General features: G+C 41.7%; 1 protein-coding gene across 5 annotated transcripts; it reads right to left on the bottom strand.

Moving 5' to 3' along the window:
- Positions 1 to 1,515: 1,515 nt before the first annotated feature.
- LOC135539564 (transcription factor AP-2 gamma-like) lies at positions 1,516 to 18,142 on the bottom strand. Of its 5 annotated transcripts, none has more exons than XM_064965508.1 (8): positions 18,044 to 18,142; positions 13,621 to 14,070; positions 13,361 to 13,412; positions 10,724 to 10,807; positions 9,489 to 9,711; positions 5,631 to 5,749; positions 4,020 to 4,161; positions 1,516 to 3,131 (listed from the first exon to the last, which is right to left on the bottom strand). In XM_064965508.1, the coding sequence occupies exons 1-8, from the start codon at positions 18,071 to 18,073 to the stop codon at positions 2,837 to 2,839; spliced, it is 1,395 nt and encodes a 464-aa protein (XP_064821580.1). In that variant the 5' UTR covers positions 18,074 to 18,142; the 3' UTR covers positions 1,516 to 2,836. The 5 variants fall into 5 exon arrangements, with proteins under 5 accessions (XP_064821580.1, XP_064821579.1, XP_064821578.1 ...); XM_064965507.1 differs by lacking the exon at positions 18,044 to 18,142 and adding an exon at positions 15,279 to 15,685 and having other exon boundaries at positions 10,736 to 10,807; XM_064965506.1 differs by lacking the exon at positions 18,044 to 18,142 and adding an exon at positions 15,279 to 15,685.
- Positions 18,143 to 18,196: the final 54 nt, after the last annotated feature.

An 18,196-nucleotide genomic window follows, 5' to 3' on the forward strand; every position in this document is an offset into this window, starting at 1 on the left:
ATCCAAATCTTGCATAGCTGTCCACCACCGTGTCATGTGACTTCCCGCGACCTATATAGAAAGGTCATCGAGTCACAGCTAAAGCTTATAACAAAAAGCAACGCCTGGCAGTAGACAAAGATTAACGCTAGCTTGAGAGAGGGAAGAAAAGAAAGAACCTGTGATCAATGCCATTGAGGCAAGGAAATGTTGCCGCAACCGTGCTAGATTGGTCATCAAAGACAATTGAAGCAGTTCCCCTGTCTCAGCTTTCAACACCTCTGGAGAAGAACATGTATAAATGTAACTGAAGGCAGTTACAGACAACTGCTAGAGAGCGCTAAGCCATAGCGAGACTGACAGGTCAAACAGGTTCTAAGGGAGAGGCCCCTACTTGTTGGGCTGCTAGGCATGACATGAGTCAAACAGCTTCTATTTATCCAACTAGGCACTTTGTTACACTCCAAACAACACTGTAAGACACAGGGTAGTAAAATAGATATGCTAAAAGTAGGTCAGTGGAAACACATTTCAATGAGGCATGGGATAGCCTAGATAGGAGGTATGTTGTAGGCTTCCTACATGTGTGTTACTTAAGTGAGACATACTCTGAAATCTGAGTCAAGTGTCTAATATGCATAATGGTATGACACATTTAGTTTAAAATGGGGGCAGGGATTTGTGTTGTGAGAGTTTCTGTGATCCGTGTAAACAAAGACTTGCCATATGATTCAGTGGGGATGGGTAAGTGATGATTAAGCGGCCTTGCTCAAGAGTCAACACATTGAGCACCATAGCACTTTTGTTTTTTACTCGCAGATCAAAATCGTCACCTACTGTGAAACATGCAACATACTCGTACATTTGTCAACTGTGAAACATCCAAAATTCTCGTCCATTTGTCAGTGTGTTATATGCTAAAGTAGAGATCAGCTTTTATTGGGCAACACACAAAAACACCTGTTCCCAAGATGGGCATATAAATGTAAAAAGGGGAACAAAAAAATACAAATACAAAATAAATCTTTAGGGAGACAAACAAGTATGTGTGTTGTGCACCAAATGGTTAACTAAGTGAAAACATAAACTAGAACTGTTTTGTTCTCACATGATGCCTTTTTGTACCATCCTCATGCACCAAGCAACATTGCTTATTTGTGTAGCTAAGTTTCTACACATAATGATGCCCATTGTTCCCATCTTTTTACCATTTATTAATAGGAAAATCTTCACGCAAATGACTTGCCCATAATTTATGAAACACACAACTGAAAATGTTTTGCCTGTTGGACATTGCTGCTGCTGCTGTGTGTGTGTGTGTGTGTGTGTGTGTGTGTGTGTGTGTGTGTGTGTGTGTGTGTGTGTGTGTGTGTGTGTGTGTGTGTGTGTGTGTGTGTGTGTGTGTGTGTGTGTGTGTGTGTGCGTGTGCGTGTGTGTGTGTCTGTTGGAAGAGAGGGAGAGGAGCCACTGCCTCAGATCTCTTCAAATGTCTATGCAAGGTAAAACTCTTGCCCAAATGGGAGAATATCAACAAAGTTGTTATACACAGGGTTGACGTTTTATATTCTTTTCTATAACTTTAAAACAGCTTTACACATATTCAAAAAGCATATCATACCAACTGCCTAACCTCTACTTTTAAAAAACTAACCCATTTTATAAAACTTTAACACATTATAAAAAGTTAAGCCACACACCATAATGATACCATTATTTACATATCCCATTAAATTACAACATAAATTAGAAAATATTTACATTCAAGGTAAAGATAACAGGGGAAATCCTCTGTTTGTAGTTCATTGTCTAATTAAAAACACTATTTTTCAAAAAGAAATATATACATTTTGCATACAGACACACACTCACACAACATAACACATACACTTTTGCTGGTGTTCTGGCTAAAAGAGATACAATTTAGATGAAAATGGCTGATTATGATTGGATACAGTTAACATCAACATGGAATAGTTTGTACTGAAGGTGAGGGATATCTAATCTGGTCGGGGACTGATTCCTTTTACATTGCAAACTGTAAAAAATACTAAAGGAACCAATGGCCAATATAAGTACTTAAAGACAGGAATACAAGTAACAAAGACCCCATTGTTGTGGCTTTTGTCACAACCCACAAGTAACCATCCCTCATCGAACACTGAATGGCTGCCATTGCAAATCATCTTTAAGATTTCTGGGGAATGTAGACAAACAAAGAAACAGGCTCTTTTTTTTTACCAGACCTACGAAAGAAGCTCCCATGAAAAAAGCACAATAACACCGTACCCATTGAAGTCGTTATGAAAATTTGAGCATCAAAGAAAACAAGAATAAAGTGGATTTTCTTATCTCCTGTAAAACAATGTCCTTTGGTAAGTCCAATGGGAACTGAGCACCGCGGAAGAGACAGAGGAAATCAGAGGATTTGTCTCCAGACAGAAGAGGAAGGAAAATAGCTGAAAAGAATTTACAACCACAATGACCCATCTTGAAATTATGTCCTATAGGGAAACAACAAAGTCTGTTTTCTGTTCCTTTCCCCGTGTCAACAGCGTCTAGGCCCTTTGGCTGTAAGCAGCTTATGCACCTACTATTACAGTAGGCACCAAGGTAGGTTGATCTCGCATTGAAACCAGCCAATGGTAGTAACAACGCAAAAGCAGTGACAAGTCTTTTGAAAAACTCTACTCGTAAAAGAGCACAGGCCATAAGCACAGGAAATCGTAAATTCAACTGTGTGAAAACACAAATGATCTAGAATTGGAATCATATCGACAATTTTTCTACTAAATAGGACTTCAATATAGTCCAAAGGGGAAAGGGGGGGGGCTATACAGTCCAATGTAAGAGCATTTCCTCATTTCCTGTGCTTCTCCATTTTGTCGGAGGATTTGCTACCGTTGTCGGAGGAGCCCTGCGTGTCGCTGCCAGAGCTCAGGTACATTTTGTCCACCTGTTTGAGGGCCTCGTTTAGGTAGTTCTGGAGGGAGGTCATGGCGGCACAGATGGCGGGCGAGCCGAATCCGTGGGTTATGAGGCTGAAGTGGGTCAGGCAGCTCTGGATTCCCTGATCGAGGATGGGTGCCGGCCGCGAGTTCCCCAGAGGCGAGCGGTCCTGAGTCAGCAGGTCGGTGAACTCCTTACAGATTTGCCTTTTAAAAAGAAAATGATTACAGAAATTAGATTAAGGTAAAGAAATGTACATGACCAAGACATAGACTATTGGATTTATATAGGTATAAGGTGAGGAACTTGTGTGTCAGCTCTGCTTTAAAGACCAAAATTGTCTAAAGAAAATTGTGATAAATAAAAAAGTATACCAGTTTCATTTAAGGACCAAAAAATGTACAGCTGCCCCTTACAGTTTGCAAAATAATTGGGAGGAGATTTTCCATGGCACATGGTCTATGAACTGATACACAAAACAACGTTGAATCCAAAACGACGTTGGATTCAAAACTTTGTTTCCAAATTAAATTATTATACAAAATTCTTGCAACCAATAGAAAGTTATATGTATGGGGGATACAACAATCCTAGCACTGCAGATTTTGCTGCAAAGAGAGAGACTTTTTTTGGTACTGCTCATGTGTAGCTTTTTTTTGGTCACAGGTTCAGGAATGGCTGAAAAAATGTACTTGGAGCTAACTCTGCAAATGTACTTGGAGCTAACTCTGCAAATGTACTTGGAGCTAACTCTACAGTGGAAAAATATATGGCCAACACACACACGCAAACACACATTTTTTTAATTTTTTTTTTAAAGATGACAGAAATTAGATAAAGGAAATGGAATGTACATGACCCAGACATGGACTATTGGATTTATGTCTGGGTGACAATGATTCACTTATATATGTACACTGTTTCATGTACACACTATGGCATTGGGAGGTCTTAAAAGTAGTAAAGACATCAAGATGTTTTTTAAATCAAGAGCAGCTTGAAAATGTCACATACGTTCAAAACCCGCAGGGTACATCCCTTAATTTGGAGGAGAGAGAGAGAGAGCAGAGAGAGAGAGAGAGAGGGAGACTCACTTGGCAGCAAGGAGCATGTTCTTGCGAGAGTTGACCTCATTGCGTTCCACATGTGGTCGACCCAGGTAATCAGCGATGGCCTTTGCCGGAAACTCTGCCTCACATACGTAGCCAAAATCCCTTGCCAAGTGAAGGGCTTCACCTATAAAGACAAACGCACAAGTGTTGCACACACATAAAACACACAAACAAACACACACACAAAATACAAAAAAACTTATCTAAGAGACAAGTGCGAATGTGGTCTTGCTGACATCCCACATCCCACAGGGGCAGTATATGTAGAAATGGGAACATTGAAGTGGTGCAACGTTAAAAAAAATCAGTTGCGCTCAGTCTCTTGGCTCGGGGGAAGCTGTGCCACTGAGTTGAATATATACCATCTTCAGGGGTGACTTCCTGCATGGTCTTTAATGGGCTTATGTGGCTAACTGCACCCGGACGGCCTGTAGCACCAAACAGAGGCACTTATTGATAGACACACAGATCACTTGGGGAATGTAGCTATTCAGAAACATTAGGCTTTAAGGTCAGTTAACCCCCCTGGCAAGTCAAACACGTTATAACAAGCCTTAATTCAGACTTTGAAGGTCTCTAAATAACACTGGCCCCGAGTCATTCTCCTGCACCGAACTGTCACTCCATTTATAGTGAGTAGAGTTTATATGGGGGAAAAAAATGAAATTACATGTGGCTTCGGGCGGCTAGGCACACAGCTATGCGTCATTGCTTAGACATTGTCTAGCCGAGGTAAGACTGACGAAAGCATCAAAGACGGAATTTAATGAAAAGGTAGACAGAGGTGACTATCCAGCCTAAAAACAATGATCTAAACAAGAAAAACCTTCATGAAATACTTGGCCCTGAAAATTATTTGAGGAGATGGGTATTTTACATCTTTCAAGAGTTTGTGTGAGTTGAAAGACAGGAAGGTTACACGCTACATGTTCCTTTGTCCTTTGGTCACATGTGCTGTATTAGATAATGCCACAGATGTAATAGAAAGGGTTGGACTCTGTGAAGTTGTGTTTCAGGGCTATTCTCTTACTCTACTGGTCTTGGCCAGCTGCTTGGTAACCTCAAAATGTCACCAAGACAGTCCAGGTGGATAATGTCAAAGCTTCCTTGATTTTCAAAAGGCAGTTAAATGTAGTGAAAGACAAAATCAAACATCAGCTAAGTCACTGCCATTTTGACAAAAAATGAGGAAATTACAAGACAAAGACCAGCCACAGCTACTATTGAAGCCAAGTTCCAGTAACTTTTATACAGCCAATATTATAATCATTTAGGTAATCATGTCACAGTAACGGAATCGCAGAGTTTTGGTTAACCATATAAATATAATGAATAGATGGTACAACACCAGTGGAAGTGGTGTAAACAAAATGACCATCTCTGATGGGATGACTACAAAGACATCCAAATGATATGTTGTTTATCACATCTCTGTATATGTGCAACAATTAATTCAATTGGCTCTCCATTTTGGACGAGCCAACTTGTTCAAGGAGTAAAGATGGAGACGAGTTCTATGCATTGTATTTCTATGATGTCATATATGTTTTTGGCTCATTGACCACAGTTTTAAATACGAAGAGGGCAGCATACCTTCTACCAGTGCAGTTAGCAGGGTGACATTAGCAGCCTTCCTCCTTCCAGCAGGCAGGTTGAGCCCAATCTTGTCCAACTTCTCTCTCAATGACCGGCCACCATTTTTAGACTTGGCTCTGTTGGAAAAATAAGGACAAATACAGTTAGTGTCATCATCGTTACTTGACAAATGTCTGCTTTCATGTGAACAAGGTCACATTGGGGTCATTTAAAGTGAAGAAATGTCTGAATTCATAATGGTCATACAGTCCCTCCAACTGAAGAATATAGCATATTCCATTCTATAGGCTATTTGTGATTAAATGTTTTTTCTTCAAATCGAAAAGTAAGCATCAATAAGTGATGTTGTTCAGATTTCCTACCGCTTTGAGAAAACCTAGCAGCAAAAGTCTCCCCCATCCCTGAAGGAGACCTCATCATTCACTTTTGAAAACAAATAAATCATATGATAAAGTGACATCCTAACCCCCCCCCCCCCCCACTAGGACACAAATCAGATGTTATTGGTCACATACACATGGTTAGCAGATGTTATTGCGAGTGTTGTGAAATGCAACTTCACAACAACTACCTAACACACAAATCTAAGTAAAGGAATGGAGTAAGAATTTAAACATATAAATACATGGATGAGCAATGACAGAGTGGCATAGGCAAGATGCAATAGATTTTTATAGGTATCAAATACAGTATATACATATGAGATGAGTGATGCAAGATATGTAAACATTATTAAAGTGGCATTATTAAAGTGACTAGTGATCCATTTATTAAAAGTGGCCAATGACTTCAAGTATGTATGTAGGCAGTGTGTTAGTGATGGCTGTTTAACAGTCGGATGGCCTTGAGATAGAAGCTGTTTTTCAGTCTCTCGGTCCCAGCTTTGATGCACCTGTACCGACCTCGCTTTCTGGATGGTAGCGGGGTGAACAGGCAGTGTCGGGTGGTTGATGTCCTTGATGATCTTTTTGGCCTTCCTGTGACATCGGGTGCTGTAGGTGTCCTGGAGGACAGGTAGTTAGTGATGCGATGTGCAGACCGCACCACCCTCTGCAGTTTCAATACCAGGCGGTGATACAGCCTGACAGGATGCTCTCAATAGTGCATCTGTAAAAGTTTGTGAGGGTTTTAGGTGACAAGCCAAATTTCTTCAGCCTCCTGAGGCCCTGTTCCGCCTTCTTCACCACACTGTCTGTGTGGTTGGACAATTTCAGTTTGTCCGTGATGTGTACGCCGAGGAACTTAAAACTTTCCACCTTCTCCACTGCTGTCCCGTCGATGTGGATAGGGGGGTGCTCCCTCTGCTGTTTCCTGAAGTCCACGATCATCTCCTTTGTTTTGTTGACATTGAGTGAGAGGTTGTTTTTCTGACACCACACTGAGTGCCCTCACCTCCTCCCTGAAGGCTGTCTCGTAGTTGTTGGTAATCAAGCCTACTACTGTTGTGTTGTCTGCAAACTTGATGATTGAGTTGGAGGCGTGCATGGCCACGCAGTCATGAGTGAACAGGGAGTCCAGGAGGGGGCTGAGCACGCGCCATTGTGAGGCCCCAGTGTTGAGGATCAGCGAAGTGGAGATGTTATTTCCTACCTTCACCACCTGGGGGCGGCCCGTCAGGAAGTCCAGGACCCAATTGCACAGGGTGGGGTTGAGACCCAGGGCCTCAAGCTTAATGATGAGCTTGGAGGGTACTGTGGTGTTGAATGCTGAGCTGTAGTCAATGAACAGCATTCAACATAGGGACAGGGCTGTGTGTAGTATGATGGCGATTGCATCGTCTGTGGATCCATTGGGATGGTAAGCAAATTGAAGTGGGTATAGGGTGACATGTAAGGTGGAGGTGATATGATCCTTGACTAGTCTCTCAAAGAAATTCATGACAACATAAGTGAGTGCTAAGGGTCGATAGTTATTTAGTTACCTTTGCCTTCTTGGGTAGAGGAACATTGGTGGCCATCTTGAAGCATGTGGGGACAGCAGACTGGGATAGGGAGACATTGAATATGTCCGTAAACACACCAGCCAGCTGGTCTGCACATGTTCTAAGGACGCGGCTAGTGATGCCGTCTAGGCCGGCAGCCTTACGAGGGTAAAACATGTTTAAATGTCTCACTCACATTGGCCACAGAGAAGGAGAGCCCACAGTCCTTGGTAGCGGGCCGCGTCGGTGGCACTGTATTATCCTCAGTGGGAAAAAGTGTTTAGTTTGTCTGGAAGCAAGATGTCGGTGTCCGTGACGTGGCTGGTTTTCCTTTTGTAGTCCGTGATTGGTCTGTAGACTCTGCCACATACGTTTCGTGTCTGAGCCATTGAATTGTGACTCCCCTTTGTCCTTATACAGACATTTCGATGGTTTGATTGCCTTGCGGAGGGAATAACTACACTGTTTGGATTCGGAAATATTCCAGTCAAATTATGTTTCTCCCGCCCTAAGAACATAGAAGGGAAATCACACACACAAACTCACACACTAAAATTCCCCACTCGCTGTAGCCAATTCAGTTTTCCGCATGACTGAGTGGCAGGCTTCGCTCCCTCCGTGACGGGTGAGAGAGACAGTGTCTTTGGGGAGGCGTGTGTGTGACTGCCCAGCTCCCTCCACACCCTCGCCTATCGCTTCATGACCTAGTTAACTATGTGTGTGTGTGTGTGTGTGTGTGTGTGTGTGTGTGTGTGTGTGTGTGTGTGTGTGTGTGTGTGTGTGTGTGTGTGTGTGTGTGTGTGTGTGTGTGTGTGTGTGTGTGTGTGTGTGTGTGTGTGTGTGTGTGTGGCACTGGCAGGGTCACGTGGAAGTAAAAAAAAAAACTTGCATTCCCAGCAAAAATAGGCAGGAGCGAAACCCTGGTCCCTCAAAAGACTGCCTGCTGATATATGGGGCACAAGGTCAACCGCTCAGCAGCAATTAAAACAGCCCTATAGCCCCACCCCCTGAACTCATAGACAAACACACCAACACACAAACACACTCTATCTATCATACTGGTGCTAACTACTCTGATGTAACATATCCCCAAAGCGAAGTACCCGGAATTGCAGAGCACGTACAAAGGTAGTCACGTTGCTTCCACACAAACAATGAAGACGAACAGCGACTCATCTGCTTTTAGAGAACCACTAAACTTTCCTAAATGAATGTCTGTCCATGAACCAGGTATGAACTTTTGACAGTATAGACCTACACTCATATATAAAAAGGTTCCAAAAGGGTTCTTCGGCTGTCCCCATTGGCTGACCCTTTTTGGTTCTAGGTAAAACCATTTTAGGTTCCAGGTAGAACCAAAACAGTTCTACTTGAAACCAAAAGGGTTCTACCTGGAACCAACAAAGGTTCTTCAAAGGCTTCTCCAATGGGGGCAGCCGAAAAACCCTTTTAGGTTCGAGATAGCAACTTCTTTGCTAAGAGTGTACAACTAAACATAGGCCGACAATCTTTTACTCGTTTAGTATCCAGCAACCGGAAGTGGCTCACTAACAATAGCTGTAAAACAGGAGCAACATCAGAGTAAACTGAGAAACGTATTGTATGCACATCTCTCTGTGATCTCCTAACTACATCACATCAGCTGTACAACAATCACTGATCCTTTGAGCTGCTGTGAACCATATTTTAACGGACTAGATATTGGCCATTGTTCACAATTACACCCAATAAATCAATAAAAAACGGCAACACCTGCCGGTATAATGCATTATGATGCAGTTATAATGCATTTGTTTATTTAACCCTTCAGGCTAAAACTAAAAACTTATAGCGTATTATGATGATGTTATAATGCTTTGCAATACATGTTTAACACCCCTTATATAATGTCTCAGAACCATCTCACAATGGATTGACGTTGTGCGAATACTGACCTGCGCAGGACTCCCCCCAGCAGGGAGGCATTGAGGCATTCGGGAGGGGACAGACGCCGCTGCACCTCAGCCACAGTCACCTTGTACTTGGAGGTGGAGCTGAGAAGCGAGAGGCGTCCGGGCACTGAGCAGAACACCTCGGTGGGGTTGGACACCATGCCTAGCAGGGACTCCTTCTGGAAGGGCAGACCCAGTGAGTTGCTCTTGGGGAGAGACATGGGGCCTGGGGAAGGGGTGGAGAGAGAGGAGTGGTTAGTATGACTGTAGGTTAATATAGATGTGAAGAGAAATGATAATGAGAGTAGGATTAGTAAAAGTAAGAGTAAAAGTTGGAGTATCAAGGTAAATGTATCTGTATTGTCCCATTGGGAATTTTGCTTTGCAGCGAGGACAGACGGACACTAGACAACATTATTGGACTTTCTGGAGTTTGTGCTACATTGTAAAAATGTTCTGGGAGAAGAGACTGTTTCTTTGAGAAATTCAGGTTGAGTCATCAAGACTGGCTGCGTCTGCCGACAGTTGTACATCTTATCCACACTGTTTGTAACCTCCAAACACTGCAGCTTGGATTCCAACTTTAACATGTTTTTCCTTATAATAAACTATGAAATTCAACACCATCATAATGATTTGTAAAAATCAGGGTGACTGAACTGTTACACGTAAACAACAAACAAGTTTACTTTGTGGAAGCCAAAACGTAGACCCTAAGTAGCCATTAACTAGATAACGATAATTCCTGCGGTGTCACAGCTAAAAGGCCCCTCATTCCTACCACCCACTGACATGACATCCACAACTACTCCATACTTCTTCACAGAGGGAAGATTGCAATTACATACTCCTCACCTCCTCTCTCCTTGTCTCCTTCTCAAACCCCATTGGATGAGAAAGCCAGAGTATCCTCCCCTCTGACCTTCTCCTCCAATGGGTTTTGAGAAGGAGACAAGGAGAGAGAAGGTGCGGAGTATGCAATTGAAATCTTCCCAATTAATCCCTTCTCCCTGCCTTGCCTATCTGAAGAATTATATACAGAAACAGGGCCTATATTAGACGGCCATTTTGGATTAAACGTTTAAGGGTCTGTAGCTACTTCTAATTGAGTGGCTAAAAATAACCTAATCTAAAGACTTGTCCAACTGGCAAACTGGGTGGCCATTTTGGGTCAAAGGTTCAAGGGTCAAACTAAACAAGTCACACCCAGACAAACATACAAAGTACACTACATATACCTTCGTCCTCACCAGCAAGAATGCCCCCCTCATAATAAGTCCTCTGTAAGCGATCAAAGTTCCTGCCCCCTCGTAGTCCTAGTACTGAGAGAAGAATCACAAAAGGGGGGCAAAATTATGATTTAGAGCTCATCTATTGGATAAACAGCTAAGAGGGAAGTTTTGATTTCACTGTTTACAATAATGTACAGTAGTAGGCTGTAGGCTACCTACAGTCTACCCTTGAGTGTAAGGCCAATAAAGTGAGCCATTGCACATTTTAATGACAACTAATTTTTTTTATCATACAACTTGTTACCTCCTTAATACTGTATGCTTGATCAGATTATCGTATTGATTCAAATCTGAAAATCAACAATGTCCACCAATGTAATGTGTGTCTCAAATCCAAAATGCCTGCAACTGAGAAAAATACATATGTATGCAAAATGAGGCATTAGGAGCATTTAGGTAGCTTTAAAACAAACGGTTATAGCTGGGTTAAATATCATATTCAAGCTTTCTACTGCCTAAATGGAAATCAAAATCCTTTGTCTAAAAACATAAATAAATACTTGAGCATGCACATTAGGCTATTTTATATCATATTAACTATACATTTGTTCACATGCTTCATCCTGTGGAGCAAGCAGTTTAGCATTATACACGTAGGCTTTACTACAGAAAAGACAACATCAACTACTCTTTACCATTCTTGCCAATGTTGCTAAGGACATGTCATTCACACTACTAACTGTAGCCACCCACCATACCACAACAATGTTATCTATCATTACAGTTCTTGATCCTATATATCTACAGTAATGTTGTTTGAAAAAAAAACTATAATACATTTACTACTCGTATGATCCGTTCAATATCGACATACATCTATGAATTCATTGAGTTACAAAAGTGGTGCAGGATTTCAAATCAATGCACAACATGGCATTCTTCTGAGTGAAAGACTGTTGAAGGAAGGTGCAATAGATGACACTCTGAATCCTCCTCATTCAAAACATTTCATGCCCCAACAAATGACTGAATTGCAAGTAGGACACCACACCCCAGCGAAAGCTGGTTTCGCAGAAAGTCAGCCAGCGAGTCTCGAGAAGAGCAATCCATTGGGCGGCTTTTAACTGGAATTCAAAAGGAGTCCAATGCACTGGCGTAGGCATCTAAAGACCCACCCTCCCTCCCTCTCTTTCTCTCTCCCCCTCTCTCCCTCCCTCTCTTTCTCTCTCCCCCTCTCTCCCTCCCTCTCTTTCTCTCTCTTTCTCTCTCCCCCTCTCTCCCTCCCTCTCTTTCTCTCTCCCCCTCTCTCCCTCCCTCTCTTTCTCTCTCTTTCTCTCTCCCCCTCTCTCCCTCCCTCTCTTTCTCTCTCCCCCTCTGTCCCCCTCTCTCCCTCCCTCTCTTTCTCTCTCCCCCCCCCTCTGTCCCCCTCTCTCCTTCCTTCTCTTTCTCTCTCCCCCTCCCTCCCTCTTTCTCTCTCCCCCTCTCTCCCTCTCTTTCTCTCTCCCCCTCCCTCCCTCCCTCTCTTTCTCTCTCTCCCTCTCTTTCTTTCTCCCCCTCCCTCCCTCTCTTCCTCTCTCCCCCCTCCCTCCCTCTCTTTCTCTCTCCCCCTCTCTCCCTCCCTCTCTTTCTCTCTCCCCCTCTCTCCCTCCCTCTCTTTCTCTCTCTTTCTCTCTCCCCCTCTCTCCCTCCCTCTCTTTCTCTCTCCCCCTCTCTCCCTCCCTCTCTTTCTCTCTCTTTCTCTCTCCCCCTCTCTCCCTCCCTCCCTCTCTCTTTCTCTCTCCCCCTCTGTCCCCCTCTCTCCCTCCCTCTCTTTCTCTCTCCCCCTCTGTCCCCCTCTCTCCTTCCTTCTCTTTCTCTCTCCCCCTCCCTCCCTCTTTCTCTCTCCCCCTCTCTCCCTCTCTTTCTCTCTCCCCCTCCCTCCCTCCCTCTCTTTCTCTCTCTCCCTCTCTTTCTTTCTCCCCCTCCCTCCCTCTCTTCCTCTCTCCCCCTCCCTCCCTCTCTTTCTTTCTCCCCCTCTCTCCCCCTCCCTCCCTCTCTTCCTCTCTCCCCCTCCCTCCCTCTCTTTCTCTCTCTCCCTCTCTCCCCAGTCAATACAGGATTTCAAGGATTGCACAATGTCCTCACAGTTACATCTTGTCAGCTATAGCCTGCTATTTTGAAAAGGTTATTTTTCCGGTGCTCTATTCAAACGACCTCAGCACGAGAACACATAGAGGATCAAACTAGGCTTAGTTAAGTGCACCTCGTGACTACGGGGGATTATCAATGTATGTACGAACAAGTACAGCGAAAAGCCTTTCCCATTCCGATTTTTTATAATCAAATGCAAAGACATCACTGTACAAATAATTGCACAATATTTGTTGAAGATTTTTCCAGGTATGTACTTAGTAACAAGCAATTTCAGGGATGGAGTTCATGGAAATAGCACTCAATGTTTCTCTATTGCATCCTTATTACCTGTTAAACACAAATGCCGGACTGCACACGCAGTGCCTTATACACCAAGCATGTCTATCTCACAAACCAGTAAGTGTATTGTCTTGAAGTGGTAAAAGCATTTTCACCATTTTATCAATGAGTTTAACAAATGAGTTAATATACAGTAGTAAAGTAGCTATGTGGAAAGTAAAATAAACTCACCTTTTTTGATGACCGTCTGATCTGCCATTATAATACTGTGATCATCTACATGCTGAAAAAAAACCAAGTTTAATATAAGTGATGTTATGGTCATTCTTACATGGAAGTTCATTATGAAATATGCCATTTCCATTCCATCCATTACATGACACCATAATAAAAACCATGCCTTTGTTGCATGCCTATATGTTTTTATTGTTTTAGATGTCATGCTTCTTTCAATTTAAAGTCAGCAACAAAATCACAATGAAATCACTCACTTGAACATCATCCAGGCCATGGCCCATTTCGTGCAGTCCTATATTATCACCAATGACGGATGACTCAATGCTATGAGCGTGAGGCGGTAGCAGTTCCGGCCGTCGGAAACCTTCTCTCCTCAAGGCGGACGAGCCGCCTTCCAGGCCCAGAATCTGACTAGCGAGTCCGCTTCGCGAATGGGGTCCTTCTTGACCCTGTCTCCCCGGCCATGATTGTTGCTGGTTCGACGACTGGTGTATGGAGTTGATGTTGAAAGGGTCGCCGAGGTGCGAGTAGGGGTCACTGGACTGGGGGTATGATATAGGCTGGTAGGGAGGTGGAAAATACGGGGGTTGGAAGTCTGAGTTGGCCGAGTGGGAGAGAGACGGCGACGGGCTGTAAAGGTGCTGGCTCACTGCGGGGAGGTGAGGTAACCGGGGGTTCCCATTGCTACTCCCGTCATGCCTTTCCTGGGAACAGAGAGACTTCTGTTAAGGTTGACAATGATATTAAGATAAATTACAAAAAGTTGTGCCCCTTGTCAATCAACCAAATTCATAGTGAATCAACAATCGTCGACAAAATTAGAAATAACAACTGTGTTGACAGCTAGGCCTGACATCGAGATTTATTTTTCACCATCGTTTAGGAAGGCATGGTCTATATAGTGATATGTTTTAAACAGTCATTCCTAGGCTCACATTTAGTGGGCGAAATCAGGCCCATTTTTTATTTTATTGCAGTACTCAATTTCTGGAGGTCAGCCTATTTTTCAGAAAAGAAATAGGCAATATGTGGTTTTAGTATTCAAAGTAGCCTATTAATGCATATTTTGTTAAACTGAAAAACTTTCTGATAGTTTATGCAATCTATGTGGACTGTTGAGATATTGTTGTCACCATGGTCAGCTCTCAATAGACACACAGGAGGGAACTATTTTACTACCCACGTGGGCCTATAATAATAATAATAATAATAATAATAACAATAATAAAAATAATTTTTTAATTTTTGTTTTAATTATTTACAATAACCTGATTTAGGCCTAGCTCAGAGAAATAAACCTAAATAAATCAAAAAGCTTTCCACTTTCATTAAAATCCCACTCGTGTAACAACAAAAAATGTACTTTACAATCCATATAGACTCATCTAAAAGTGATATACTGAAATCAAAACTACATGGCGTCAGTCGCCAATGCATTAGTCGAGGAGATTCTGCGGATAGAGTCAAACGCCCATCGAGATTAGCCTATAGAGATCTAATAATGTTGCATATTTAGAAACATATTGACAATTAAAAGAAACCAGAAAACCAAACATGGGTGCCCTAATGCACTTGAACTTGCATTTAAGATGAATTCCATAAAAGCAAATAGTGACAACGAAAATAGCTTAAACCGACCACCGATCTGTCTTATTCCAAATGCTTTATCATTTAAAAAATGTTCCATCAAAATCCTTTTCATTCTGTAAAGCTTTTATCAAGTCTGCCTAAAAGCTATTGTCGCGCAAAAAAATATCCATAAAATTGGCTACCAATTTCAGATGCGATGGTGTGATGGAGCGCATGAGGGCCACAACATTTTCATAAAATATTTTTTTTTCATAAATCCTAGCCTTGTTGAAACGCAGGCCTAATGCCGTGCGGTTTGTCTATGTGTATAGCTAGAATTTACCTCGCAGTCGTCCTCGTACTTCACGTTATCTGCTAGTTTCCACAGCATAGTTTCTGACAGGCAAAATGTTACACCAAGAAGGTTGACCAGGTAAATTGATGGTTTTCTACGAGTTAATCCAGGTAGGAAATGAAGTAATACTGTACTTCCTAGAAATCATGAGTCAACTTCTTCAACTCGAGAGGAGGGCGGCGGTTCCTTGAAGCGCACTGACGTTTGAGCGTGATTCGGGCGGCTATCAACGTAGGTCTCAGCAGCAACTGAGTGAAAACGGTTGTCAAGCAAGTTCCCTTTCCATCCCAACGACTCAGTAAGCAGTTCTTCAGTGAATATGGGAAGAAGCACTGAATAAGAAACTTGACTCCCTCTGACGGACAAAGTGATGATGTTCAAACCTTTTCTCCTTACTGAACCCGCTTGGAAGCATGTGTACTAAATTTGCATAGGTTAGATATTTTTAGGGGGCGTGCCTTTGTCATGATGTCATCTTGAATATGGCAGAATAAAAGTTTGCTGATTGGTTGTTATCGGTTATTATTGGAGCCAATCATATTGCTGTCCGTCTGCAGTTGCTCGCGTGACACAAATATTATAGGATTAGGCCTATACTTCCGATAACCTTACTGTAGCTTAATTAATTAAATAATAATAATAACAGGCCTACTTTATTATTATTATCTTATTATTGGTAAGTGTGTCTGAATAACTAAATGTATTAATATTATAGTTGGAAAACTTGCTTTATTAAAAAGTGATAACAATTATAGCCTATGAATGTAATCGAAAATCTATGTATTTTTTGCCATGTTAAGCAATACGACAATCAATGCAATGAGCACATTTGCAAAACAACAGCCTATACGAAAATCAATGTAAAACATTATGCGCGTATACTTCAATGCGATCCACGCCAATAACAATGCAGGGCTGTCAAAATGTTGTTACTTTTCTCACTTTATATTCGATGAGACCAGGCGTTGGATTCACTGGCAAAGCGCACCACCATTGCTTGCCAACAGTCTGAAAAACGAATTAGCATATTTCGCTTAATACATCAAGCTTCAAGGCGTTCATAGTAAATATTGCGATTTCCATGCTAAACTTAATTGTTTAAATAATTTACACTTACTTAAACCTACTTACACTTACTTATGCATAGTTATATTACGGAGCTTCACGTTGTAGTTTGGTGCCTTCACAAACCTCAAAGACCCAAGGCTTAAAAGCATCTTTCTTCTCGAAACCTCTAAGCACGAAGGATCTCAACGAAAAAGTTGAATTAACATTTATGGTGGAGCACTGCAATATCCAAAATAAAGGTTCCCTTTGATGTGTTGATATGCATTACTTCAAGCAAAATGATGTTTGTGTTTTAAACACAATAGGCCTACACTTATGCTTGGGATTTTCTTTTAATTGTTAAGTTTCCAATATTATTGTGAAATATAATGAGTCCTAGAGATAGGCTACAGCAGTAACTTAATGGTGTGAATAATTTTCTGTCTGATAATCATTTATATGCATGGGAGAACAATACAGGTGTCTAAATGTATCATCAAGGTTTGGGGAATGCGATTCTTTGCCTGTTGCGCGCATGTGATCATCGTCTCTGGGAAACAATTAAAATTGGGTAACGAAGATCAACTCATCCATGAACGATGCGGTGGCTGTAAGCTGCGTGTGGTTCTTCTGTGCGTGATGTGATATAAACCAGAAATTAATACTCACTAATTAATGAAGGCATCTTTACATCGCCGTTGTACAGAGTAAACGAGGTTAGACACGCAAGAGGAGCCTTGCCGTTGCGTTGTGAACAGTTTTTTTGTTGTTTTTGTTTAAATTCAATTACTATCATGTCAAGACCAATTCGTTTAAACAAGGACTATTGATAGAATAGACACTTGTAAAGTAAATCGTTATCCATTAAAGCAATTAGTAATACGTTAGGTGTCACATGGGCCAAGTGGTTTAACGTGAAAATGAAATGCGCTTTCGAAATAGAAAAATAAAGAGTTGAATTATGCTAATATTATCTGTCACACGAAGAAGCTAGCTCGTGTAGGCTATATAGCCTATGTGCAACTAAGAAATTCAGAGACAAATTATTTTATTTTGAAGCACATGCGCATTCTCTAAGTAGCCTAACTGAAATTTGTTTTTATAGTATTTTATTATTGAACCATTTATCTAGTGTAGTCTATAATAGTAGATGTTATTATATGGAGCAGATTTGGTCTACTGAGTACTGTGAAAACCAGAATACATAATGTTCTTGAAATGAATAGCACAAGCCAAGTTATCAGAAAACCAGTTGCCAATATGAACTATGAATCTTAGTCGCCGTTGGTCACGTATTTTTAAGTCACACAAGTTATGTGTATAGTGACCAGGTGTATGGCAAATTCAGGCCTAAACTATGTATCTTCTGCAGGATTTCAAATTCCTAAATCGTGAGCACTCGAGGACCACCTTATTTCAATGGATCAACGTTATATGGTCTATTATCACGTTGTGACATCGGCTGGTGTAAAAAGGGCTTTATAAATACATTTGATTGATTGATATGATCATAATTATGGTCTTTAATAATGAATTCAAATAGCATATTTAGCAGCCACTATCAAATACCGCGGAGTAGCCTATTTCAAAGGTCCTAAAACACTATAACCTAAAATTAATGAGCTGACTTAGGTCGAAAGATAGAAAATGAATAACCCATTAATGTTTTTAAATAACACAATAAAGCAAAACATGCATTCGCTTACCCGCCAGTCTAGCCTCTCCAGTAAAGACATCTGTAAGGAACGCGGTATAATTCCAGTGATGTGGCGACGAATGAGTGAATTCGCAAGTGGTCGAAATTGCTGATTTCACCTGGTTTTCTTGGAATGCGCATGCGCCCTACATGGTAATACACC

The sequence above is a fragment of the Oncorhynchus masou genome, chromosome 5 (assembly GCF_036934945.1).
Source record: "Oncorhynchus masou masou isolate Uvic2021 chromosome 5, UVic_Omas_1.1, whole genome shotgun sequence".
NCBI lineage: Eukaryota > Metazoa > Chordata > Actinopteri > Salmoniformes > Salmonidae > Oncorhynchus > Oncorhynchus masou.